At 41.5% G+C, this 21,140-nt stretch overlaps 1 protein-coding gene across 1 annotated transcript in view; it reads left to right on the plus strand.

Moving 5' to 3' along the window:
• Positions 1-21,140, plus strand: part of LOC122574139 — a 41,396-nt gene that overhangs the window by 4,324 nt on the left and 15,932 nt on the right. Inside the window, exon 2 of the mRNA XM_043741346.1 lies at positions 13,369-15,169. Within this exon, the coding sequence (XP_043597281.1) occupies positions 14,885-15,169 (285 nt within the window). The 5' untranslated portion in view covers positions 13,369-14,884. The remainder of the gene's footprint in view (positions 1-13,368; positions 15,170-21,140) is intronic.

Raw genomic sequence — 21,140 nt, forward strand, 5'->3', positions numbered from 1 at the left:
AACACACACCAGGGCCTGATTTATTTCTCTCCTCAATAATTCTCTTTTATTTTCTTGCTTGCCCACCGTTGCTTGGCCCGCAGCTACCTTTTGATCTATCGCCCTCCCCCCCGCGACGTCGATTCATTTTTATTTACGAGCCGATGCCCTCTACTCCATTCTACGTTCTACATTTCTTCCTCTTTCTTTTTTCATGCGTCTCTCTTTTCCTCTTCTTCAGCCCACTATTGGAATCATTATCGACGTATCGGGTATCGCGACACACGCGACCATCCTTTTGCAATCGAATCAAAGCAACTCATCTTCTCGATGAATTTACTCCTCGTTATTTTTCGTTTTTTAATTAGATCGTCCTGGGCTCGAGTTGCTTTTAGACCTGAAGCTTCTTTGATGGAAATGGAAACTGCGAAACTCGCGAATAGATACAGAGATAAGTCGGCTACCTCTGTTCTCAACGTTCTGTTCTCTAGTTGAATTTCACTTTATGTTGAAACGTACATATAAAGTCAAACGGGGTTACTTTGAAGGCATAAAATTTATTCGAGAATTCCTAAAAGTATGTTGCATCGATTGAAAATTGATCGAAAAGGTACAAAGTATGATGCGCTATGGAATACCAGCTAATAGAAAAAGATATAACTAAACTTGTAGGTAAGTCATTTCTGTAAGGCATACGCTCACTTCCGACTCTCGCTGTATCACGCAATTTTATTCGAAATTTCGATATCTACGATCAAATTATTAGCCAAGTCATTTATTTTTTGTTAATCATTCCCCTTAGGTACGATTAAAATAGATAAAATATACGAAAGTGTTAAAATCGTAATCGTTTACCAATCCACAAATAAGTTTAGAAACAATTATTTTTATTTCAAGGGTATTGATCCGTTACGCGATATCTGATAAAACATAAAAATCGTTGCGTTTGTTGAGAACCGAACTCGTTACTATCGTGAATAAGTCGTGCATTGGAATACAGAAGATTCCGGAAGGTGGCCAACAAAACGAGATTTCAAAAGATTTGTTTGCAATCGATGCGCAACTCGTATTGATTATTAAGAAAAACAGACTGCCGGTCATGAACATCGTGATGGGAACAACGCGATGTTTTCGACACGAAGGAAATATTTGTCGAAGCAAATTCGTCCGCGTCGAATCAGCAGACTGTAATTGGATTTAATTGCCGCGCCAATTCTGCTAAAGCACGGGCTTTATCATTAATTGTCCGACGTGGTAATTAAGTTATACGCGCCGGATGCAAGACCAAAGAAAGAGAGCAAAGGCGAAAAACAGAGTGAGCTTTTTATTGTTCAATTACAATCTGGTCTCGCGTGAGCCGATGGATATCACCACATCACCCGCGTTATATCGAACGTTTATCCCATGGTTTTCAAGATCGAGCTATCGGTCGAAAATCGTCCGCATGCAGGGAATCTATTTTCGCGTCCACGGGATCAGGAATCGCGATACACTGTTTATGGGGTTTTTATTGCATCGTCGAAACGAGAATCGAACTCGCCCATCGACGAAGAAGCATCTCGTAATCGATTCGATTTTGCACGAACGAAAAAAATGTGTTACAAGCGCGCGCATAGACAGAGGGCAACGATGGGACGGAGGAGTGGGGAAGATCGAGATCGATGCGGGAAATGTTGCCGAAATTCGAGGTGCGGGAACAACGTGCATTCCCCCGTTTATTTTTATTCAATATAACCAGCCGTTGGCGACGATATTCGAATCAGGCACGAGCGATCTCTTGAACTCTGTTAAAAATGGCGTGCGCGTTAAAACGAGCAAATAGAAATGAAGGGCAGACAGCTGGTACAACAAAAATGGTGGCTCGTAAAGAGTCGACGATTTAGGATCGCGGCTCTATTTCGATCAACGACGGTCGAATCGAAACCGAACCATGCATATCGTAATGCCTTTCCGACCGAAGTGGTGCACATCGTGTTTCGTGTTCAGCGACGTGTTCCCGTCGCAGCGGGTGAAAAAGTCGCGTAAAATTTCGACCGACTAGGCGAACAATTCCGCTACGTTCAGAACTTCATCAATTCGCGGATTAAACAATGAACGAGATGAAACCCGACGGAGTTTTCTGCCTGTTGGACGCTGCAAGAGCTTTGATCGCCTTTTTTCTTTTTAATTTTTTGTAAATTTTATTTTTCTTTTTTTTTTTTTTGCCTCTCTGAAGGCCGGAGCCCGTTAAATCGACCGAATTTTTCCACGTTGATTTTACTCTTAATTACGTGCGTACGCTCTCTACTCCATCTACATATTCTACACCTTTATACTGTGTCTTGTTAAAATGTTTCCAGAGTAGAATCTCTCGGTGGTTCGATACCAGCGAGGGGGTGTTATTAAAAGAATATTCAAGGCGACACGTGGACAGGAGACGCGGAAATAACAGCTGTGAGACATCTGGCATCTGGCATTTCGTTGCTGAACGGTTGAAAGAATCTTTCTCTTGTAGCGATTGCCTCCTCGTCGATGCGTTTTACGTCCGAATGAATTCTCTTTATTATTACTTGGTTGCCAGGTAAAACCGGTATCTGAAATTGAATAAAATTAAACGCGTTTAAAAACGATTCTCTGTTTGTATACGACGAATATCGGGAAATGAATTTTTCAAGAGATATCTAATTCAATTGGGTAGATTCAGTCGGAAGAAATGCAACAAATTAAAAATGTGGAATGGCCGACGCGAGCAGTTCGTTCGTGTTTGTTAGAATCTTCCCTGGCTTAAACAATGTCACGTGTTTGCGGCGACGTTAATTTTTCCTGGGAAAATATGACGAGAGAGGGCAAATACAGGCCGCTTGAGAATTTCAAACTCTGCAAATCGTGAAACATTACGCTGAACGATGAAATTTCTTTTTGCATAAACCATCGGTGAAATTCATAAATTATAAATTTTAATCGTTCGAACGTTTCATGGTGAATGAGATTCGTCTTCTCTGCGTTCGTCTCTGCCACTGGTGAATAACGATACTTGTTTGCATAAAATATTCGTTAGTCATGGGGCTAGCGGTTGGAAACATTTTGATAACAATGTGGGCGATTATCGAGCTTCAAATGGAAACTCGCGAAGATCCTGATTCTTTATAAGATGCTTGTTAAGACGTATCGAAAATTTGTGAAACTTTTTCATATAATAAAACGGGTATCGTCTCTCGAATGCGGTACATTTCATACTTTCAGGTTTGGATAATATTCTCATGAAGGAACGGGCTAAAAAGTTAGTTTATTAAAGCATCATTTTCTAATAAGCTTGTTTATTAAAGTTCCATAAGATTAAGCTCCTGTAAAGTTTGTTCGTTAAAGCGTGACTTACTCGAAACCGAAACTACTTTGCTCCGGACGACAAGACACCGATCTATTTAGCCGTTCCTCCGTGTTTCGTAACTTTTTTAATATGACATCGTAATTAAACATTATTCCACTATGAAACGTACTATACACGTTCTATAGTATTACTACTCGTAGAAACGTCATTTAGTTAGATATTCATGATTACACAATCAGGGTACAATTACAGCGGTAATTAGCATCTAAATATCCATCATACTCGATGTTGTTCTATCTAAGTAGAATAGGTCAGTCATTTGTCAGCCATTCTCATCGTACGTTTGCTACCGATCTGTCAACCATTTATGCCGCTTCAAAAAGTAAACGTGGCACTAAAAATTAATCAGTTTTGTGTCGTTAATGCCGTAAAAGATTTACAAATCACAAAAATTCGTAATTTTTCATCGAATATAAAATCACACTTTCCACCTGTTTTCGTGACGTAACAAGTTTTTCATCTTACAAACGCGTTACTGAAAAATGTCAACCGACGCTTCACAGAGTAAGGTAGGAACGCAGCATAGTTCAAAACCGTTGTTCGTACGAGTACATGAATATATATATACATATATAGACAATCGTCGACGAAAAATATGATTATACGACATCAGCTGACAAGTGAGGCATGCATCGTTTTGCGACGAGCAACGCCTTATCGATTCTTACCCAGTTTCTGGGTACAGCGTGCTTAAGGGTAGCTCGCGACGTCACGTATCCAATAATTCTCTAGGGCTTTCGAAACATACGGTCCATCGCGAGCAACTTCTGTCCCTCCTGTAAATTACATTAAGCCCTCGCAGTCCTATGACCGCACGTTACTAGACGATATATCAATAGAAGGCGCGTGGTTACAGAGGCAAATTTCTCTTTCGAACTGTCCGCATTTCGAAACGCGTCTAAGTGGACGTAATGCTCCGTCAAATCTTTATGAATGGCTTGATTCACGCTCTTCAAATCTGCAAACGATAGGACCACGGCTGGTAACGAGAAAACGATATAATTTCCCCGACTCTCGAGCGTGGTAGACGAGACAGTAATAATCCTGGAGAGTAAGACAGAGATAGACAGATAGATAGAAAGAGAGAGAGGGGGGAGCGTGAAAAAGGGTAAAGGATGAATTCAAGAGACAGCGGAGCGGTATTGGCTCGAAATATCTCTCGTCTCTGCCACTTTTCCAACTCCGACGCGTGCATTCTTGATATACGAGCGAACTGTCCTCGATTTTCTCGAGTGCATTCCTCAGATCGGAAAGCCGATAGCGTGTCGATAAATTACACCGGCAGATTCCCCGACCGATTTTTATTTATTCATCGTGGCAATGGGCTACCCTAGCGTTGCCTGACCGACATACATGGGAACCGTGTGGACGATGGGGAAACTCCGGCTTTGCCTTATGGACCGACCATGTACGTGCACTGGACGAGGGGCAAGATCGTGGAGAGAGAAACGAAAGAAAGAGCCAGAGTGGAGGGAATTACAGGGCGAAGTAAACTTCTCTCGCGTCAGGTCTGATAAGGATGAAGCGGCTTCGACGCTGTCGCCGGAAAAATACGGGATCAACCGTATCGATGTTGTAGTGTACGTGCACGTGGCCATTGTTCCTATTTCGCGACCTGTGAAATTTTTACGCTACTGCTTTTAACTCCTTCGTATCCGTGAACAAGACACTTCTAGATGCAATTTCCTCTATAAATTCGTAAATATCGTGAGATATCACGTTTGCGTATGTGAAACAACTAATCTTGTTGAACGCAGGTTATACACAATGGTCGACGGAAGTATTTCAATGCTTGTAGAAACTTTTTATCAATGTATTGTATACGCCGTACAAAATTTTGAATATTGGCATTGTAACAAATCACGACTACCATAATTTCATTGGTAAAATTTGAAACCAATCACGATAGTCCTGTCTCATTAGGGTGCTGATGAAATTTTAGGAGGTTTCATGTAACACACATAATATACTTTATGGTAGTTGTTCGAGGATTTTCACAAGCTATTGTTAAAATTAATGAGTTGTAATCTTGCACGAATTATTAAAATTACAAAGTTTAGCCAGAAGTTTGACAATTCCACGCTTTTTTGACTGCTCTCGTACGATGCTGCATCAACTCTTCCATGATTCATACACGTTTGTGTCCTAACTCTCTCATGGTTCTTTGATAGCAACTCTAGCACGATCCCTGAACGATCCTATGATAGGAACTCTGGCAACTCACCATCGGGTCTAGCTGCTCAATCGTATATGCAATACGTTTTTACCGCGTACAACCAAGTCTCTACATAGATCTACTCATCTCAATTCTCAATGAATACCATAGTCTAAGTATCTGACCCATTTCTTTTAGTTTGCTCATATCTTATCTTACACTTCGCTCCTTACGCTTATCACTTACTCTACAGATATGTTTGATTTTTGGAAACAAATTCTCCTTTATCTTTCCTTATGCCAATTAATACGTGGCGACAATCGGCAACAATGTACATCGGCGAAGCGAAGTGCCTAATGAGCCATCAATATCCCAACGGTCCTTCCGCCGAATGTTCGAGAAGAAGGCATGCGTGGCAACGGTCGCGGATGCCTAACAAACGCATGGATAGTGGGAATATTGAGGGGCGACAAAAAGAAAAGAATTGAATCCGATCGACAGTTAGATTCGAACCAGGAAGCGATAAAGTCGAGTTGTAATCGGGCAGCGAGATCAACTAGCGAAACCGAGAGCGGTACGCAACGCGATCAAAAGAAGACACTTGTTGATAAATATATTGTTGATCTAAACACCGAGTGATTATTTAACGCACTGTACCCAATAACACCTCAAATATTTAGCCTTAATCCTCGTCAAGCGGAGACTAGATCACGTACTGCCAGGAATATTTTACTATATAGGGATAAAATAGGGGTAAAGTCGACTGAATGTGGTAATAAAATTTACTTAGAAAATAAAATCTTCGTATAAAGATCATAAAAAAAATCTTGATGAGTACCTCTGTTTCCGTGTAAAAAAATAGAAGATGTAATTTATCGCGTTCTTGCCTGCACTGTTCACATAAATGTAACGGAAAGAAACGAGTATAAAATTAGTCTTCTTTATTCGAGGGTTAAATATTGAAAGATATAATGAAGTATCTTGTTCATAGCGTTGTACGAAGAAAATTACGTTGCGAGATACCTGATCCCCGTGACTGCATAGATGACGAATGAACGTTCGAAGGCAGGGAATAGATGAAATGTGGTGGCGATCGAGGGAAATGGATCACGGATATTGCTGGAACAGTACGCGGCTGAGAATCGGTTTAAAGGATAAGTAAAAGAGGGCGTAAAATTTTACGTAACGACGGTTTCGTAGCTTCTTCCTTTATAGCTGCGTAACGAAGCACGGAACGGGCAAGTTAGAACGATTCTTCTGATTCGAATCGTACCGCGTTGCGGCCGTGCATTTTATCTCGGCCGTATTTTTCTACGGTTTCACTTTTAAGCGCGATCGTCGCCGCGATATTACGGCGCTCGGTCGTGATTGAAAGAACGATAGAGCAGCAGGATTGTTTTTAGTGCATCCGCCGGGGGTCACCGAAGGGAATTTATGAGGTGATTTTAGAATCCGAAATGGGTTGTAAATCTTCTTTAAGTGAGAATGGTGAGATATTGAAGAGAAAAAGGGCTGAACGGGTTAATCTGTTTGTACGACGTAGTCAGAGCTCCTTGATATCCTTTTGCTTCTCACGTATGACGCTATTAAGCTTAACATTATCGAGTAATAAGTAGCACACAAAATGTCGTGCTTCACACTTTGGTAGTAAACATGTTATCGACTGGTGTTAAGGAATCGTACTGAATGCTTCATGGGTCGCTGTGATAAACCAGACTTCTCGTTTAAACTACCAGGCACTTGAAAACTTTATTCGCCTTTTAGTAGTGGTATTTTAACTGTTCGATATATATAAAACAGGGGGGAAATTCGATTTATTATATTATATGCTAGTCTCGTAATAAACTTTCCACGTTGTCGTTAAACGAGAAACAAGAGAAAAAGTATGATTATCATCCGGGTGGAAAAGCCTATAGCGGAAATTCCGAAAATTCAATTGTTTAGACGAACCGCAAGCTAAACGGAACAACCACGTTCCATCCCTACGTTGAACGGGTCCCGAGGAAATTTGTAAACACGAATAATCGAGCCCGCTTAAGCGCGCTGCGATACTCGATGTGTTACACGTTTTAACAGTGCATTAACTACCGAGAGGGAGCGGCGTGGTCGATGGGAAACATTGGGTGCGAACGCGTGCTAACGCAAACGCGTTGATTAATCTTCCCTCATTCGTTGGGACGCGACGCGTTACTCTTTCACGGCTAAATGAAAAATCCACACGCCTTCAACAATGGCTCATCCTGACGGACACCTTTGAGTCGCCCACGTTTCTCGTTCTTGTCAAAGAAAAATCCTCCGTGACATTCTTACGCATTTAGTAAAACAACAAAATATACGACATTTCTGCTGAAATTTGAAGTTTGAGTAAAAGAAATTGTAATATAATATGTATAAAGAAAGCGATCGCGTCAAAGTGTACAAGTTATTGGAATTTAATATAAAGAATAACGAAGAAACAATACAGGGCACATAATAGTTCAAGAACAAAAAGCTCTTTTGTCTTTCACGGTATGCTATTTGTAGACTTTCTTAGTCGATTAGTCAGTCAGAGTACGATTTTTGCCATAACCAAAGATTCAAGATTTTCATGTCAGGTATCGTAGAATTTGTAAAATCAAGAGTTATAGATGTGCACCATATCCTTGAAGAAGATACGTTCTGACGTTTCTCCAGAATTGTAGCTAGTTTCATCGCCATAGAGTCGATTGACTTTGGCACATGTATCTGTGATCAGTATCGGTCAATCGATCGCCTGAAGATGAAGTCACCTGGAATGTTCGCGAAATGTATCTTCGTATCTTCCTGGTATCACAACGTATTTTCCTGAAGGATAGGTATGGCTCACACTGGAAAAAACACGATTATGAAGATTATAATATATACAATTTATATATTTAATTTCCTGGTATCAAAGCTACCTACGGTACAGGTGAAATCTTCTTTAAAAACACGTATCGTTCAACTCACATTCGAAAGTTTCGATCTTAACATTTCTGCAATTTCTGCTCTACATACTCCGAATATCGTTCGAGAGCCACTCGTCAAAATCGCGTGTTACCGTTTGTTCGCAATAATCTACGATCTCACGACACAGTAACGTAATTACAAGCAGTTTATTATAGTATACGATATCATCGTAAAGATGATCGTGTGGGTTTCGTCGACCGACCGCATAATTAATTTTCTTCTACGCGAGAAAAAGACGATAACAGGTCATATCGCATAAAATGTAGCTTTTCGATTGCCAGTTCTTTCTCCCTGCCTCTTGGTGTGTTATAAAATATCCTGGTTGGAGTAGTTTAAAATATCATGGTTGTACGCGGAAGCGCACCCCCTGGCAAATTCTTCCGAACGCATTTTTGCCGGAAGTAAAAAGAAAAGAGTCCCGGATGGAGGGAGAACGAACGGGTTCCTGGTGAAGCTATCGGTATTCTAATTACTCGCAGCACGAAAACAGCTAGCAGGAAGTCGGAACGCGTAATTACAGTCGGGGACGGCGCCTTATTAAGGTATCTCATTTTCTTCGAGGCTGCCGGAGGTGAGGGAGGGGCGGGGGTTTCCACCGACTGGTCGATGGCTTCTCCGTACTTCTTCATCGAGTTTTATCCAATAAAGCCCGCGCGTTGATCTTCGTCGTTGGAAAATACGATCCACCGAGCTCGGTCACGAGCGAACAGCCACGATGGTCAACATCGATGGCTAATACCGTGAGCAAAAAGCACCCTTTCCGGCTTAGTTAGTTTCTCCTGGTTGGTAGAGGGAACACGAGCTCGTTGGAAACGAGCGAAGACACTTGGCAATTGAATTAGGTCGGACGTGAACTGCAAGATCCTTGTTAACAATGAGGCGAAATTTCGCGATACGTTCGAACGCGTCTGCCACAAGGAAAATCCAGTTTCCGTTGGGTTAGAAGCACAGTCGCTTTTACGCGGGAAATTACGATTCGGCGAGATTGACGCGCGGCTTACAGGCCACACAGTGGTCAATGCATTAATGTAGGAAACCGCGAGACTTCATGATTTTCATAGTCGACGATGATAATTAATTTCAATTTAGTTCAGAGCGCGGCAAACAGTTCCCGTCGTGCGACTATCATCGCTCTGAATTAGACGAGCCGCGGCGACTTTAATACGCGAAACGATAATCGCGGATAATTCAGTCAAATGAAAATTATCACTCAGGAAAATCAGGGGAGCGAATTAGCACTAAAAGCGACGGATCTTTTAAACGGCTGACGTGATTACCCAGTGAACCGTTCACGGTGCACACAGATTTCTCTTGCAGTTTCGATCTCGCTCCTCGATCTCGCTCCTCGATCTCGCTTCTCGATCTACTCCCCCTCGATTCAAATCCCGCGTCGGATTCGACTTTTAGTTTTGTGCAACTTCGTCACCGAGATTCCAGGCTTTAATGACAGAACTTTACTCGTCATTTGCTTTTCGACGCACGCCGAGTACGTTGGCTTTTACTCTCGGTAGAGAATTTAAAGGCAATCCCCTTCTCGCCTATACTACATCGTACACCGACATCTACAAGCTTTTGAGGGTAACACAGCCGCGCAGATCAAGGGAGTATAAGGACGGGACTGTGCTGGCTTGTGGGCGTTTCAGGCTTACATCAACACTGATTAATTTTGGAAGATTAGCAAACGATCTGTTCTCTCTCTCTCTCTCTCTCTCTCTCTCTCTCCCTCCTGCTCTCTCTCTCTCTCTCTCTCTCCCTCCTGCTCTCTCTCTCTCTCTCTCTCTTTATCCCTTTTTCTCTTACTGGTATTAAAGAGAAACAGTGGAATGGTGTACGAATCAGCAGTGTGTCGGTATCGAATCGCGTTTATTAGCCAACGCTTGTTAAAAGAGAAAGAAGCAGAAAGAGAGAATGAAGGGAAAGGTTGTGACACACGAGGGACTCGAGAATCTTTCAGCAATCTGCGAAACATTGTAAAGTCTCGCGGATTGGCTGAGAGTTTAACATGCTTTCAACCTAAAGTTACATACATTCGCGATTAAAAGGAAAGTACTTTCGAGTTGCAAGAACAGTTGCAAGCCTCTGAAAACGGCGCGCTTTCTTGGCACGTTCTCATACGCGGGCTTTCATGCGAACGTTACGACTATTGCAGTCTGGGGAGTTTCGAGCGAGAATTAGCTCGGCGCGATTAAGCTTACGCCCCCGGATCGAGATAATCGTTAGCGCCAAGTGATTTAGATACGGCTACGGTCGCCATGGAAAACTTTGTATGTATGCCCGGCGCCGTTCTTAATCCTAACGGCTCTATTATGGGAAGACAATAGACGCGTGCTGAGATTTCTTTTAAATAAGATTATAGCGAAGAGAAGATTAATATCTTTTATAGTTAAGAATTTTATGATCCGTTTTAATCGTATCGTTGGCCATCCCATTAAGAACCAAGCGGTAAAGTAACGCTTAAAAATTACGTAAATGAAATATTATTAAAAAACTTAAAGCAACTAACATATTCTTTTGTAAAGGTATATAGATAATGTAAAAAAAAAAGATTTTTAACAAACGTTTGCAATTTCCGTTTAGAAGCATTGTGTTAGAAAGCAGAAGCTAATAACGTAAATAAATTGAATAAAAGGTTGCAAATAAAACGTTAACGCAATATTGGTCCTATGTAGGTCAATCGCATAATTTGTAGTATTGGTAATTGTCATATTTTCAAAGGATCATTTGTGCCAGGCAAAATGAATGAATTGGAAAGAATTTAACGACGAATATATTGTTTCAACAGCAAATAACACAGGTTTAATATAATTTGTTTGTGGAGGTATGATTTATTTAATGATAATCTGTGTTTGAGTATTTGTAGCGTGTGTTGGAAAGGGTGTGTCTGGTTTATCTTTACGTACCGTGATTGATGGAAAATTTCTAGAAAAATAGTGATGCGAGTAGACGTGAAGTAGATATAAAGTTCACAGTGGTGAATGATGAACTGGGGAGTGACTTGTGCAATAAAATTACAAAGCTGGATCATGCAATCTGACGAATTAGGATATGCATTTTAAACGGCTCGAAGTAGGTTTAATTTTTTAGTTAGTTTAATGGATGGTTTTATTGCTATTACGTGCGTTGGTAAAACGGTTTAGAAATTTATGGGAAAATGTGTGTGTTTTGGAGAGTAAGAGGTTAAGAAGCTCGTAAATTTGAATCACAGTTTGGGAACCGTAGAGTAATTTCTCTTTACTTATTTAAATTAAATCTTGCTGCTCTTCTGCAACTCGATTTCTAATTAATCGTAGAGACAAATCATATTTGACTCCAACTTCTCTTTGACTGGTTGTTAGCATAATAGAATAGTATAATAGAACCGTAACAAGTAAGCAACGTAAAATTTAACACTTTCAGAGCGAATGTTTCTTTTAATAACGAAACCGATAATACAATGCTATAGATTATAGTATACTCAAATTAAAAAAAAGAAAGAGTTACGTCTAATTTTTATATTTATGATGAATCGTATAATTCAGTATGTTTCATATCCTGGAATTCATCGTTAGCCTTACCAGGATTAAAAACATAGATGCACGATTTCACGAACCTAAAACTAATGCAATCGCCCAAAAGATATTCGCCACTCTTGAAACAGTCTTAGCTTGTCTTAGATTCTTCGCTAGAATCGTCGCGTTATAAACGATCGCTCTAAACATCTCGCCTTTCCGTCTAATTATACAAAGTGAATTATTTAAAATATCTATTGCAACCGCATTTTCTGATTAATCATGCGATTTCTACTACACGATGCACATAGGCACCACACGAGAGACGAAAGTAATCGGGGATCGATAGAGCCGTGGTGCGATCGGTCTTTGGGGAAATATTTGCAGAGGCAAGGGGTAAGTTCTCGGTTATATAGACGCTGGTGATCTTATTTCTGTCGAAAACTGGACGTACCTTCGGACCGGATGGATTTTGAGTGCATTAAAGATGGAGGCAATATCGGCGATGGGATTATCTTTGGACGGGCGATATCACGAACGAAAATACTCTCGTTGCAGTCGAACGGAGCGAACAGTTCGTCGCAGGACCGTGTCCGAGGATTAAGCGAGAATTACCTTGGATTCCGGATCTCGAATTCCGCCCACTTAATCCTGTTTCTGTCGGTCTACGTATACGCGCGCAACTTGAATGCCATTTTCTTGTTCGTATAATTCTTTGCCGGTTAATCTTAAATCCTCTGTTAATTGCATCGTTGTAAGAGACACTGCGAACGCCACCCTCCGTGGAAATTTTCTTATTACCTTTTTCCTTGCTGCGTTTCGAGGAATGAATAACGAGACTCGTGTTTTCTAAAGAGATTGGGGCTCGCGTTGACTTGCTTTAAAATTATTCTTGTGTCATATTCGCGGCGGGCCGAGAGAAAATTAAGTGTCACAAAAACCGCAACAACTTTCAAGATAATAACATAAACTCAAAAATCTCCATTTTTATTTAAAGCGCTTGAAGCAGTTTTTTAAATTGCACGTCGCTCAGCCCTGTTCTTTTCTTCTGGTCTATAGGACCCGAAATGAATGTATATTTTAATAGGTAGTGTTAAAATATAGATAAGTTTTAAATATAATTTTACTCCTTTTTATATGTTCCACGTTCTTTATGAACAAAATATTGCAAAAAAAAGACATCTAAAGAGGTACAAACACGAAAAGGAAGTAAAGAGAATAGCAAAATTAATTATTAAATTATACGATATTTATTTTTTCTAAGAACTTATATTTTTAAAAAACAAGGAAAAGGAATTCACAAAGAAAAAGGTAGTAATTTCCCAAGTGGAATTTCAAGGATCGGACAATTAAGCACGGTTCCGCGGTGCACTCGACGACCACGCCAGGCTGACGGATATTTTTGTTTCCAGGTGAGACTGTGCTGAAACGACACGTGCTCCAGGGATGCGAGAAATCGCCGGCCCATTAGAGTTCCATCCCGTGAGGCAAGCGTTGCCGAGCGGAGCGTAAAACGAAGCGTATCCACCTAGGATTCTTCCAGAAACCATAAGAGAATGCAATCCTCTAGAACGCTGGAGGGATAATAAAACAGCAGAGTATTCCTTAAACGACAAGGCCATGGGAAGAAGCGCGCGGTTACATCGAAGAACCTTCGAATAAATATGAAGAAAGAGGAGTTCCACGAGATTTCACGAACCGAGAGCAAAAAACATCGTCTACCGTCGAAGGATCTTCCATTATCACATTTCGGATGGAACGAGCGTGTTCTCGGTTGTCTTAATCTCGGTTCGATTCATGCAAATCTCGAAACGACGCGAGAATCAAAAGAGTAGCGAGCTGTTGAAACTGGATGTCGTGAACACGGTAAAGATAACCGATCGAACGAGATCGTATCGAGCCTCCTCGTGATCTAGCCAATCGTTTCTCATGAAAATAACCGTTGGAATCGAAGAACGCGGTGAAGCGAACTCAAAGAAACGACGAAGAGTATAGGAAAGTAGCATAAGAACGAGAGTAACCCAGTTCTCGTTGACTCGTCGGTTTCATTTGGATATCTCGATTCCCTTTATCTTGGTCGATTTCCATTCCTGGCGACGAACGTCCCGTCGTTTCACATCCTCCCACGTCGTGTACATAAAAATATAACGAGCTCCGGCACGGCTTATGGGGGACAACGGGGGACCAAGGGTAAAAGGGAAGAGGATAGAGCGAGGCCACGCGATATACTCACAGTATTGGCCGGTATAATGTCATAAAACCTGCAGAACAGTCCATCTACGTGAGCGGTAAAGCCGTGGACGACGTCCTAACGCTCGGAATTGGTACACTGCGCATTCGTTCCGGACACTTTCGACGGTTGCTCTATGGTATTCCATGCTATAGGCGAGGTCTGCTTCTTCAAAGAATCATCGTCCATCTCGACGAATTCTCTCGGTCACTACCGGAATCGGATAAACGTTTCGTAAACAGTTCTCTCGTGTTTTTAGGCCAGACGATTTTCGATAGATCCATCGTAAAGCGAGGCAAGAACTATTTTATACGAGCGTTACCATCGTTCGTTGATTGTGATCACTTTCAACAATTGATGATACCGAATAAGGAAGTCAGCGAACTATCAAAGATTCTGAATTTTCCAGTCGTTTCACATTTAAGAAGTATACTCATAATGGAATAAATTCTCTTGTTGCAAAAACTATTGCCAATTCCGGCTTTCAAGTCTTGAAGTAAACAAGATCTCTTAAGAACCATCAAAACTTTTTATACGAAGACAATGCTTAATCTCCGATATTCTTCGTAAAACTATCAACGAGATAAACCAATTTCATAAAAATTATAAGAGTATCACTACTTTTATCGTTGTTATGTCCACGTGCAAGTGTTTCCTGCACTCTTCACTGCACGTTATCTGAGTACGAATCACGAAAAATGGATCAAGTGCACGTGAAATCGTCGAGGTCGACCTCGAGGAGCAATCCGACGAAAATGGCGTGCGAGAAAGCGAGCAGGCGGCTCAGGACGATCTTGGTGAAGGCATCCCGCCTTGGCGTCTCGACGACGGAAGTTGCCAAGCTGCCCAGCGCCAAGAAACTCATCCCGCAGAGAGATCACGGATGGAAGTTGGCGGTGTTCCTCCTGGTGATGTTCGGCGGTGGCGTGATCGTTGCGTTAGCCTGTACGGCGAGGAAAGGCTGCTCGAAGCTGGAGGAGATTGTAAGTAACATTTTCAATGAGTTTCTTCATCGAAAACGTCTGTTTAAATTTTATCGTCTTGGCTGAATTTCGGAAAAGGATATGTAGATCTTTATATGTATATATAGATCAGAGGAAGCTTTCGATATTTTTGGTGAATTAGAATCCTTCGTATTTTTCATCTTAGCGAAGTTTTAAGACTAATGCGTTTGGCAAAAAATTTTCTATGCGAAAGATATTATTATTTAATTGAAAAATTTACAGAGAAGATTGTTAAACTACATATAAACTTTTATAAGGAATTAATAGGACATCATATAGGCATGAAATTAATTTAGATATCAGTGGATAGAGTAAATTCAGTATCGAAAAATATTATTATCATTAACGTAGAACTAACTCAAACGTTCGACGTTTATCGCAGAGAAATAATAAAAAAAGAGATTCAGTTCGAATGTTTATATTATCTGACCTTGTTTGCGAGTTAAAACTGTTTTACTGTTTCAATAATTCTCGCTGGATAGCGTGCTTGCGTAATTAATTCCATTCAAATATTTACGAGCCATACTTTCATATCTTATGTATGATTCCGGTGAATATTTTCAAACGCTGTTTTGATAGTACGTGAATTATATCCCTTCGTAGCGTTCGATAAGAGTAACGTATATAAAAATTGTCGACCGATAATTTTTGCTAAAATACAAATTATCTCTGATATATTTTTATCGTTCTGAATTTATTCACAAAGATTCTCTGTGTTTCGACGCTCGTTTCACCTGAATTAGTATCATTTTAATGTTTCTTCAAAAATGTTAAAAAAGAGCGATGGGAAAGCTTTCACGAGCAAAAAGAACTAACGAGATAGACCGACGTCTCCTTTCTTTTAAACGCAATGGCGTATCTTTTTCGACATTTTCTTTTTCTATAATGGACCTTCAAACGAATCACTGGACGCACGAGAACAGGATAATTGAAGGCCGTTTTAAATCCCTTTGTTACGACGCAATGTTATACATACTGATGAGGCGAATTAGGCTCGTACGGTTACACGAGTGCTCGTAAACAAGAAAATGTTGCGCGTATAAGTACGGAGAGATTTGAAAGCACGGTCGCGGCAAAAATATGTATAGACTTGGGTACAAAGAGATCTAAAATGGCCGTCGATGATCTGCATTCATAAATCCTTGCATTCGTATGTGGGAATTCTTTGTCACGCGAAGAAAAGGAAAAAAGAGAACGCATTTAAAATTCACTATTTTTTCTAACCAGTAAAGTCCGTGCTTTATTCTAAATTTATGGAATAAATCGTTCCTCGAATCCTGTCTCTCGAGTGAAAAACATTTTGCATTTGAGAAACTTGAAAACGGCAGTTGCGACAAATAGCCACTCTTCTAAATCTACTCTAATATCTGTTTTCAATCCGCGCTGCAGACAACGCCTATACTTTATCGCATCCGACGGAACCACGATGATAAAACTATATTCTCAACTGAAGCATCCCGATAGGAAACTAAAGATCCGGATCAAACTCTGCGGAGAGATTTCCATCGATCTAGGGAAATAACTCTTTACGCCTGACTATGGTCGCTTTATTCTACTGTCGCGGTTCAACGTGACACTAACACAACTCCGTTGTGGAAACAGAAGGGGCATGCGATTAAACGTGACCTTTCGCGCGACAACTCATTGGGTTTTCTCCTCCTGGAGCCTAAAACTTTCTGGATAGTGGTTGTCCGACCACAGGAGATAGGACGTGCATGCGCGAGATATCGACTAGAGTGTCTGTGCCAAGAGAGAAAGGAAAAGGGCGAGAAAGTAAAGCGTCGGAACGGCGTGGAGAGAGAAAGCCATCGAACGGAGTGTCTGGCTCGTGTACAAGAAACTAGCATGATGAAGAGAGAGTGAGGGGAAGTGAGAGGGAGACAAAGAGTCAGAGTGAAACGGAGCGAGAGAGAGCCGTGTTAACGATGTTTCGTGTAGAGAGGAGACCGGGCGCTGAAATTACAGATCAAGGGGTTTCTAAACAATTACGCTGTCGGCAGGAGGTCAGACCGAACAGCGTGAGGTTAGAGGTTACGGCTCGCAGGAGCCGAGGCTTGCGGCCTGCGGCTGGTTGCGGACGAGGGTCGAGGCTAACAGGAAGTGCTCTCTCACCGCTAGCCAATGGCCGGGTTGGCTACATCGGCGACTGGCTAGAGGAGCGGAGCACCACTCTCCTATCCTCTGATATTCCCTTGGGCACCGACCGGGTTCCATTGTCCCTTCAGGGCAAAGAGAGATAGATACGTCGAAGCGGGTGAATTTCGGAGGGCGATGGTAAGAGTGGGATGGTTTCAGCGGGTGTGGTATGGCGGTCGAGTGTGTGCTCCGAGGCGAAGGAGAACCTTACCGCGGCTTTCTCCATGGGAAAGCCTGTACACAACGTTACGCGCGGATCGATCGGTCGCAATAACCACAACTTGGAAAGTTCTCTCTCTTTGAATGGTCGGCAGGATTGGTAGCGATTTTCACTGACGTGGCACGAAGCCGGTCTCGTGATCATCGGGGCTAACCGGCTGATTGCCGGTCAGAAACATCGCCTCCGGGCTTCTCCAACCGAAGCTTTCCCTGACGCGTTAGCGAACCGAACCCCTTCAAGGTATTCCCTTTTTCTCCTTCTCTCTATGCTTGTCCGTCTTCCTCGCCTCCTCTATTCAACCTTCCTACCTTTAACCTCCGCTTACGTCACTAAGTTACCTCGTGCGGCTCGTGTTGCACGTGCGAGTCTGGTTTCTTGAGCCCGATTCAGGGTCCTTGACGTACTAGTCTACCCATAGCCGGGACCAGGAAGCATGACCGAGACCCTTTGATGTCCGCAAGCAGATCGGTCTCCGGGCCATTGCTTATATAAAGCTTGTTAACGCTATCTCGCTACACGGTTGATGGGCGTACATGCATATTCGGTTAGGCGAGCCGAGATACGGAACACCGGCCGAGATGGAGCGTGAAATGTAAAGTAGGACGATCTCTGTTATCGTAGTTGACCATATCTGACCAAGTATCTGTTCGGAGGAACCAGCGCAAATTTCGTTATTCCAGTATACCACGATTTAATCGATTCTCACCTTAGTATCATCTATCAAAACTGATATACGGAAGAAATACGGATAGACGAGAAGTGGGAATGCCACAATCGTTATCAAAATTCCATAAATTAACCGACCCTCGCTTCATCACCATCTATCAGAAATATAATAAAGATATGAAACCCAAGGAGCTAAAAATGTAAGAAAAGGAGCAGCATTACGGAGATATGGAAGAATGTACGATGTCGAAAGGTACAAAAATTGCCACGATCGAGAAGCCAGAGGAAAAGGAAGAGGGAAGTAATCGAGAAATACGAGGGCAATGAAACAATAGACAGGGTAAAACTGGACTGGCCGCGTTTCCACTGGCGATTCCACGTTGAAAATCCACGTCTACGCCGTCAAATCCCATCACGGGGACGGCATAAATTTCTCTGGCGGCTGAAACCAACCTCCCTTTTCATTCCCTGGCTCGCCTGGCCCTATAGATACCTCCTCGCAATGTCATGACTCGCTTGCGTTCCCGCAACCGTGTCACACGAAGCAGAGAGCGGACATTTATGATTCCGTTCGTTCCTCATCATGCGTGGAGAACGCGCCTGGCTACCGTTCCACACTCTGCACACACGTACGCGTAGACACGGGTATACATTCACGGGCATATAGCACGAGCTTGCGTGAACGCACGGCTCGTTGTATATAGGGTGTTTTTCGAAATTCTGGTCACGCTGACTCGATTGCAATAATTTCTAGAAATTGAAGCCACGAAACAGAATCTCGTTCGTCCCAGTGTCCCGAGGGAAGAGCAGATAGGTGTATATATTTTTTTAATTGGACCTGGTCGAGCGAAAAATTTGCAACGCGAATACCGTGGCTGAGTATCGCCGTCAAACGAGAGAACACTGTAAGCATTAGTTCGAAAAATTTAATTTTGTGAAAAGGCTGGCTCGAATAAGTGGTGTCTGCAATGTGATTGGTAGATCTTTCGCCATTGGAACTGAATATAGCACGCAATCGATTTTTTATAGTATTTTACGTATGCGTGACAATGATTTTAATCGTCGTTTTGGTCGCTTTTTTCTCTATTTTCCATACGTGAGTTCTTTTGTCACTCTGAAATTTGTCCAAGAGGTCTGTAGATTTCCTTTTAGAAATCCTAAACCTGAAATCGAAAGGTTCGAAGTTCAAATGAAAGAAAAATACGAATCTCCGGATCGTCGCTCAGCGATTGAATCGGTCGATTCGTTTCCACTCTGCAATTTGTGTTTGTGTTTCAACGTCAAACGGCACTTGGTCACGGAGGAAATTCTCTCTGAAGAATACTTGAATTAACTCTTTAAGCGGCGAGAGTGGATATATCCGAGAAAGTAGGTTTTTCATACGATAGATCGAGTGGATATATCCATCACTGTCTTTATTTGTTTGGGGGAACGTGATTGCCCGTTCGGGTGAGATCCTTTCCTTTATTTCCTTGTCCGTCCACTCTATCACCGATGGAAGCGTTCTTAGCAACTCTCAACAACTCTCAATCGAGTACTTCTAGTTTAACTATCCTATAAAAAACATTAATAAACTCTCACACTATTATCTCCAACTTGTCATTCAATTTTAAAATTAATACTCTGATTAGAAACTCCATTCCTTATATATATTTTTTATTTAATTTTGTTCATACATAAATATTGATTTTTAAAATATTGGTTATATCTTCATGAATTTGTCGTCTGTTGCTAAAAGGCTTATGTCTTTGGATCGCGTACGTTGATCCTCTTCTTAATTATGTCATATTAAATTACACTCTCAAACGCTAAATAACGTAAAACTATAACGATATTTTACCATCGATACAATTTTACTCGTCGTATCTTTCTCTTACGATCTTCATTTTTCAAAGTGATATATATTCGTGAAAGTGATATATTCAAAGTCATATGATACATAATTTAATCAGGTGAAATTTTATTATTTAAAACCCAATAGACATCAAAATAAAATTAGTCAGAGGAAATAACAAGCACCCTCCACTAGACATCACTCGATGAATGCTCATCGACCAACGAAAAGTCAGCCCCTATGGTTAAGGCCATAATGATCAATTACACGGACCAGCGTTGTATGTTGTCGCGTATGGACGTACGCTGGTACGACTCGTTAGAGAAGACAGGTGGCATCCACGCTGTCGGGCGTTGCACGCGAATCAACTAGAAATCACCCGATCCGCGGACAGATTCACAGAGACCAGCACAATTTCGAGGTAACCTCGGGAAAGCTGTGTGGGATGTCCGTCAGTAGTGTCAGGAATATGATCCTCGACTGCTCGTCGCATCAGATTTGTCTCTGCGTCTTGTAATTAATTAATGCATTGATTTACCATCCAGTTACGCCATTCGATTTCCCCGCTTATGATTAATCAACGATACGAAAGAAGGCAATCCTACTCGATTTCGATGAAATATTCGTCTTGGTGGAATTTCCACTGGCAAATACTTGTGACAAAGGATGACAAATTGTCAAACTTGTGCGAGGATTTATCAGGAATGGAAATATGAGTAAACTAGAGGATTTCGATCTGTGATTAATGAACACGGATTTCAGTTTTATTCCTCAACACGCAGGAAATATTCTTTTCAGATATAGTTTCTAAATATATGTAGCTATAAATTTATGAAAAAAAAAAGAGATTTTAAATTTGGTTGATAGGAAATCTAGCCGCTTACCTCGCGATATGAGTTCAGAATCGAAGAAGATAAGAGATTTGCACATGTGGAGGATAAAATTCGGCTGTCAGGAGAATACGTACAGATCGTAAATACAAACGAAGTTGCAACTGGGACACATTCTTGGCAACAGTGCGATACGAATCAATAGTTGAACTAGTTACAAATTAACATTCAACCAAAGTTCGAATTTGGATTTGAGCATGACAC

This window comes from Bombus pyrosoma, linkage group LG13, assembly GCF_014825855.1.
Source record: "Bombus pyrosoma isolate SC7728 linkage group LG13, ASM1482585v1, whole genome shotgun sequence".
Lineage (NCBI taxonomy): Eukaryota > Metazoa > Arthropoda > Insecta > Hymenoptera > Apidae > Bombus > Bombus pyrosoma.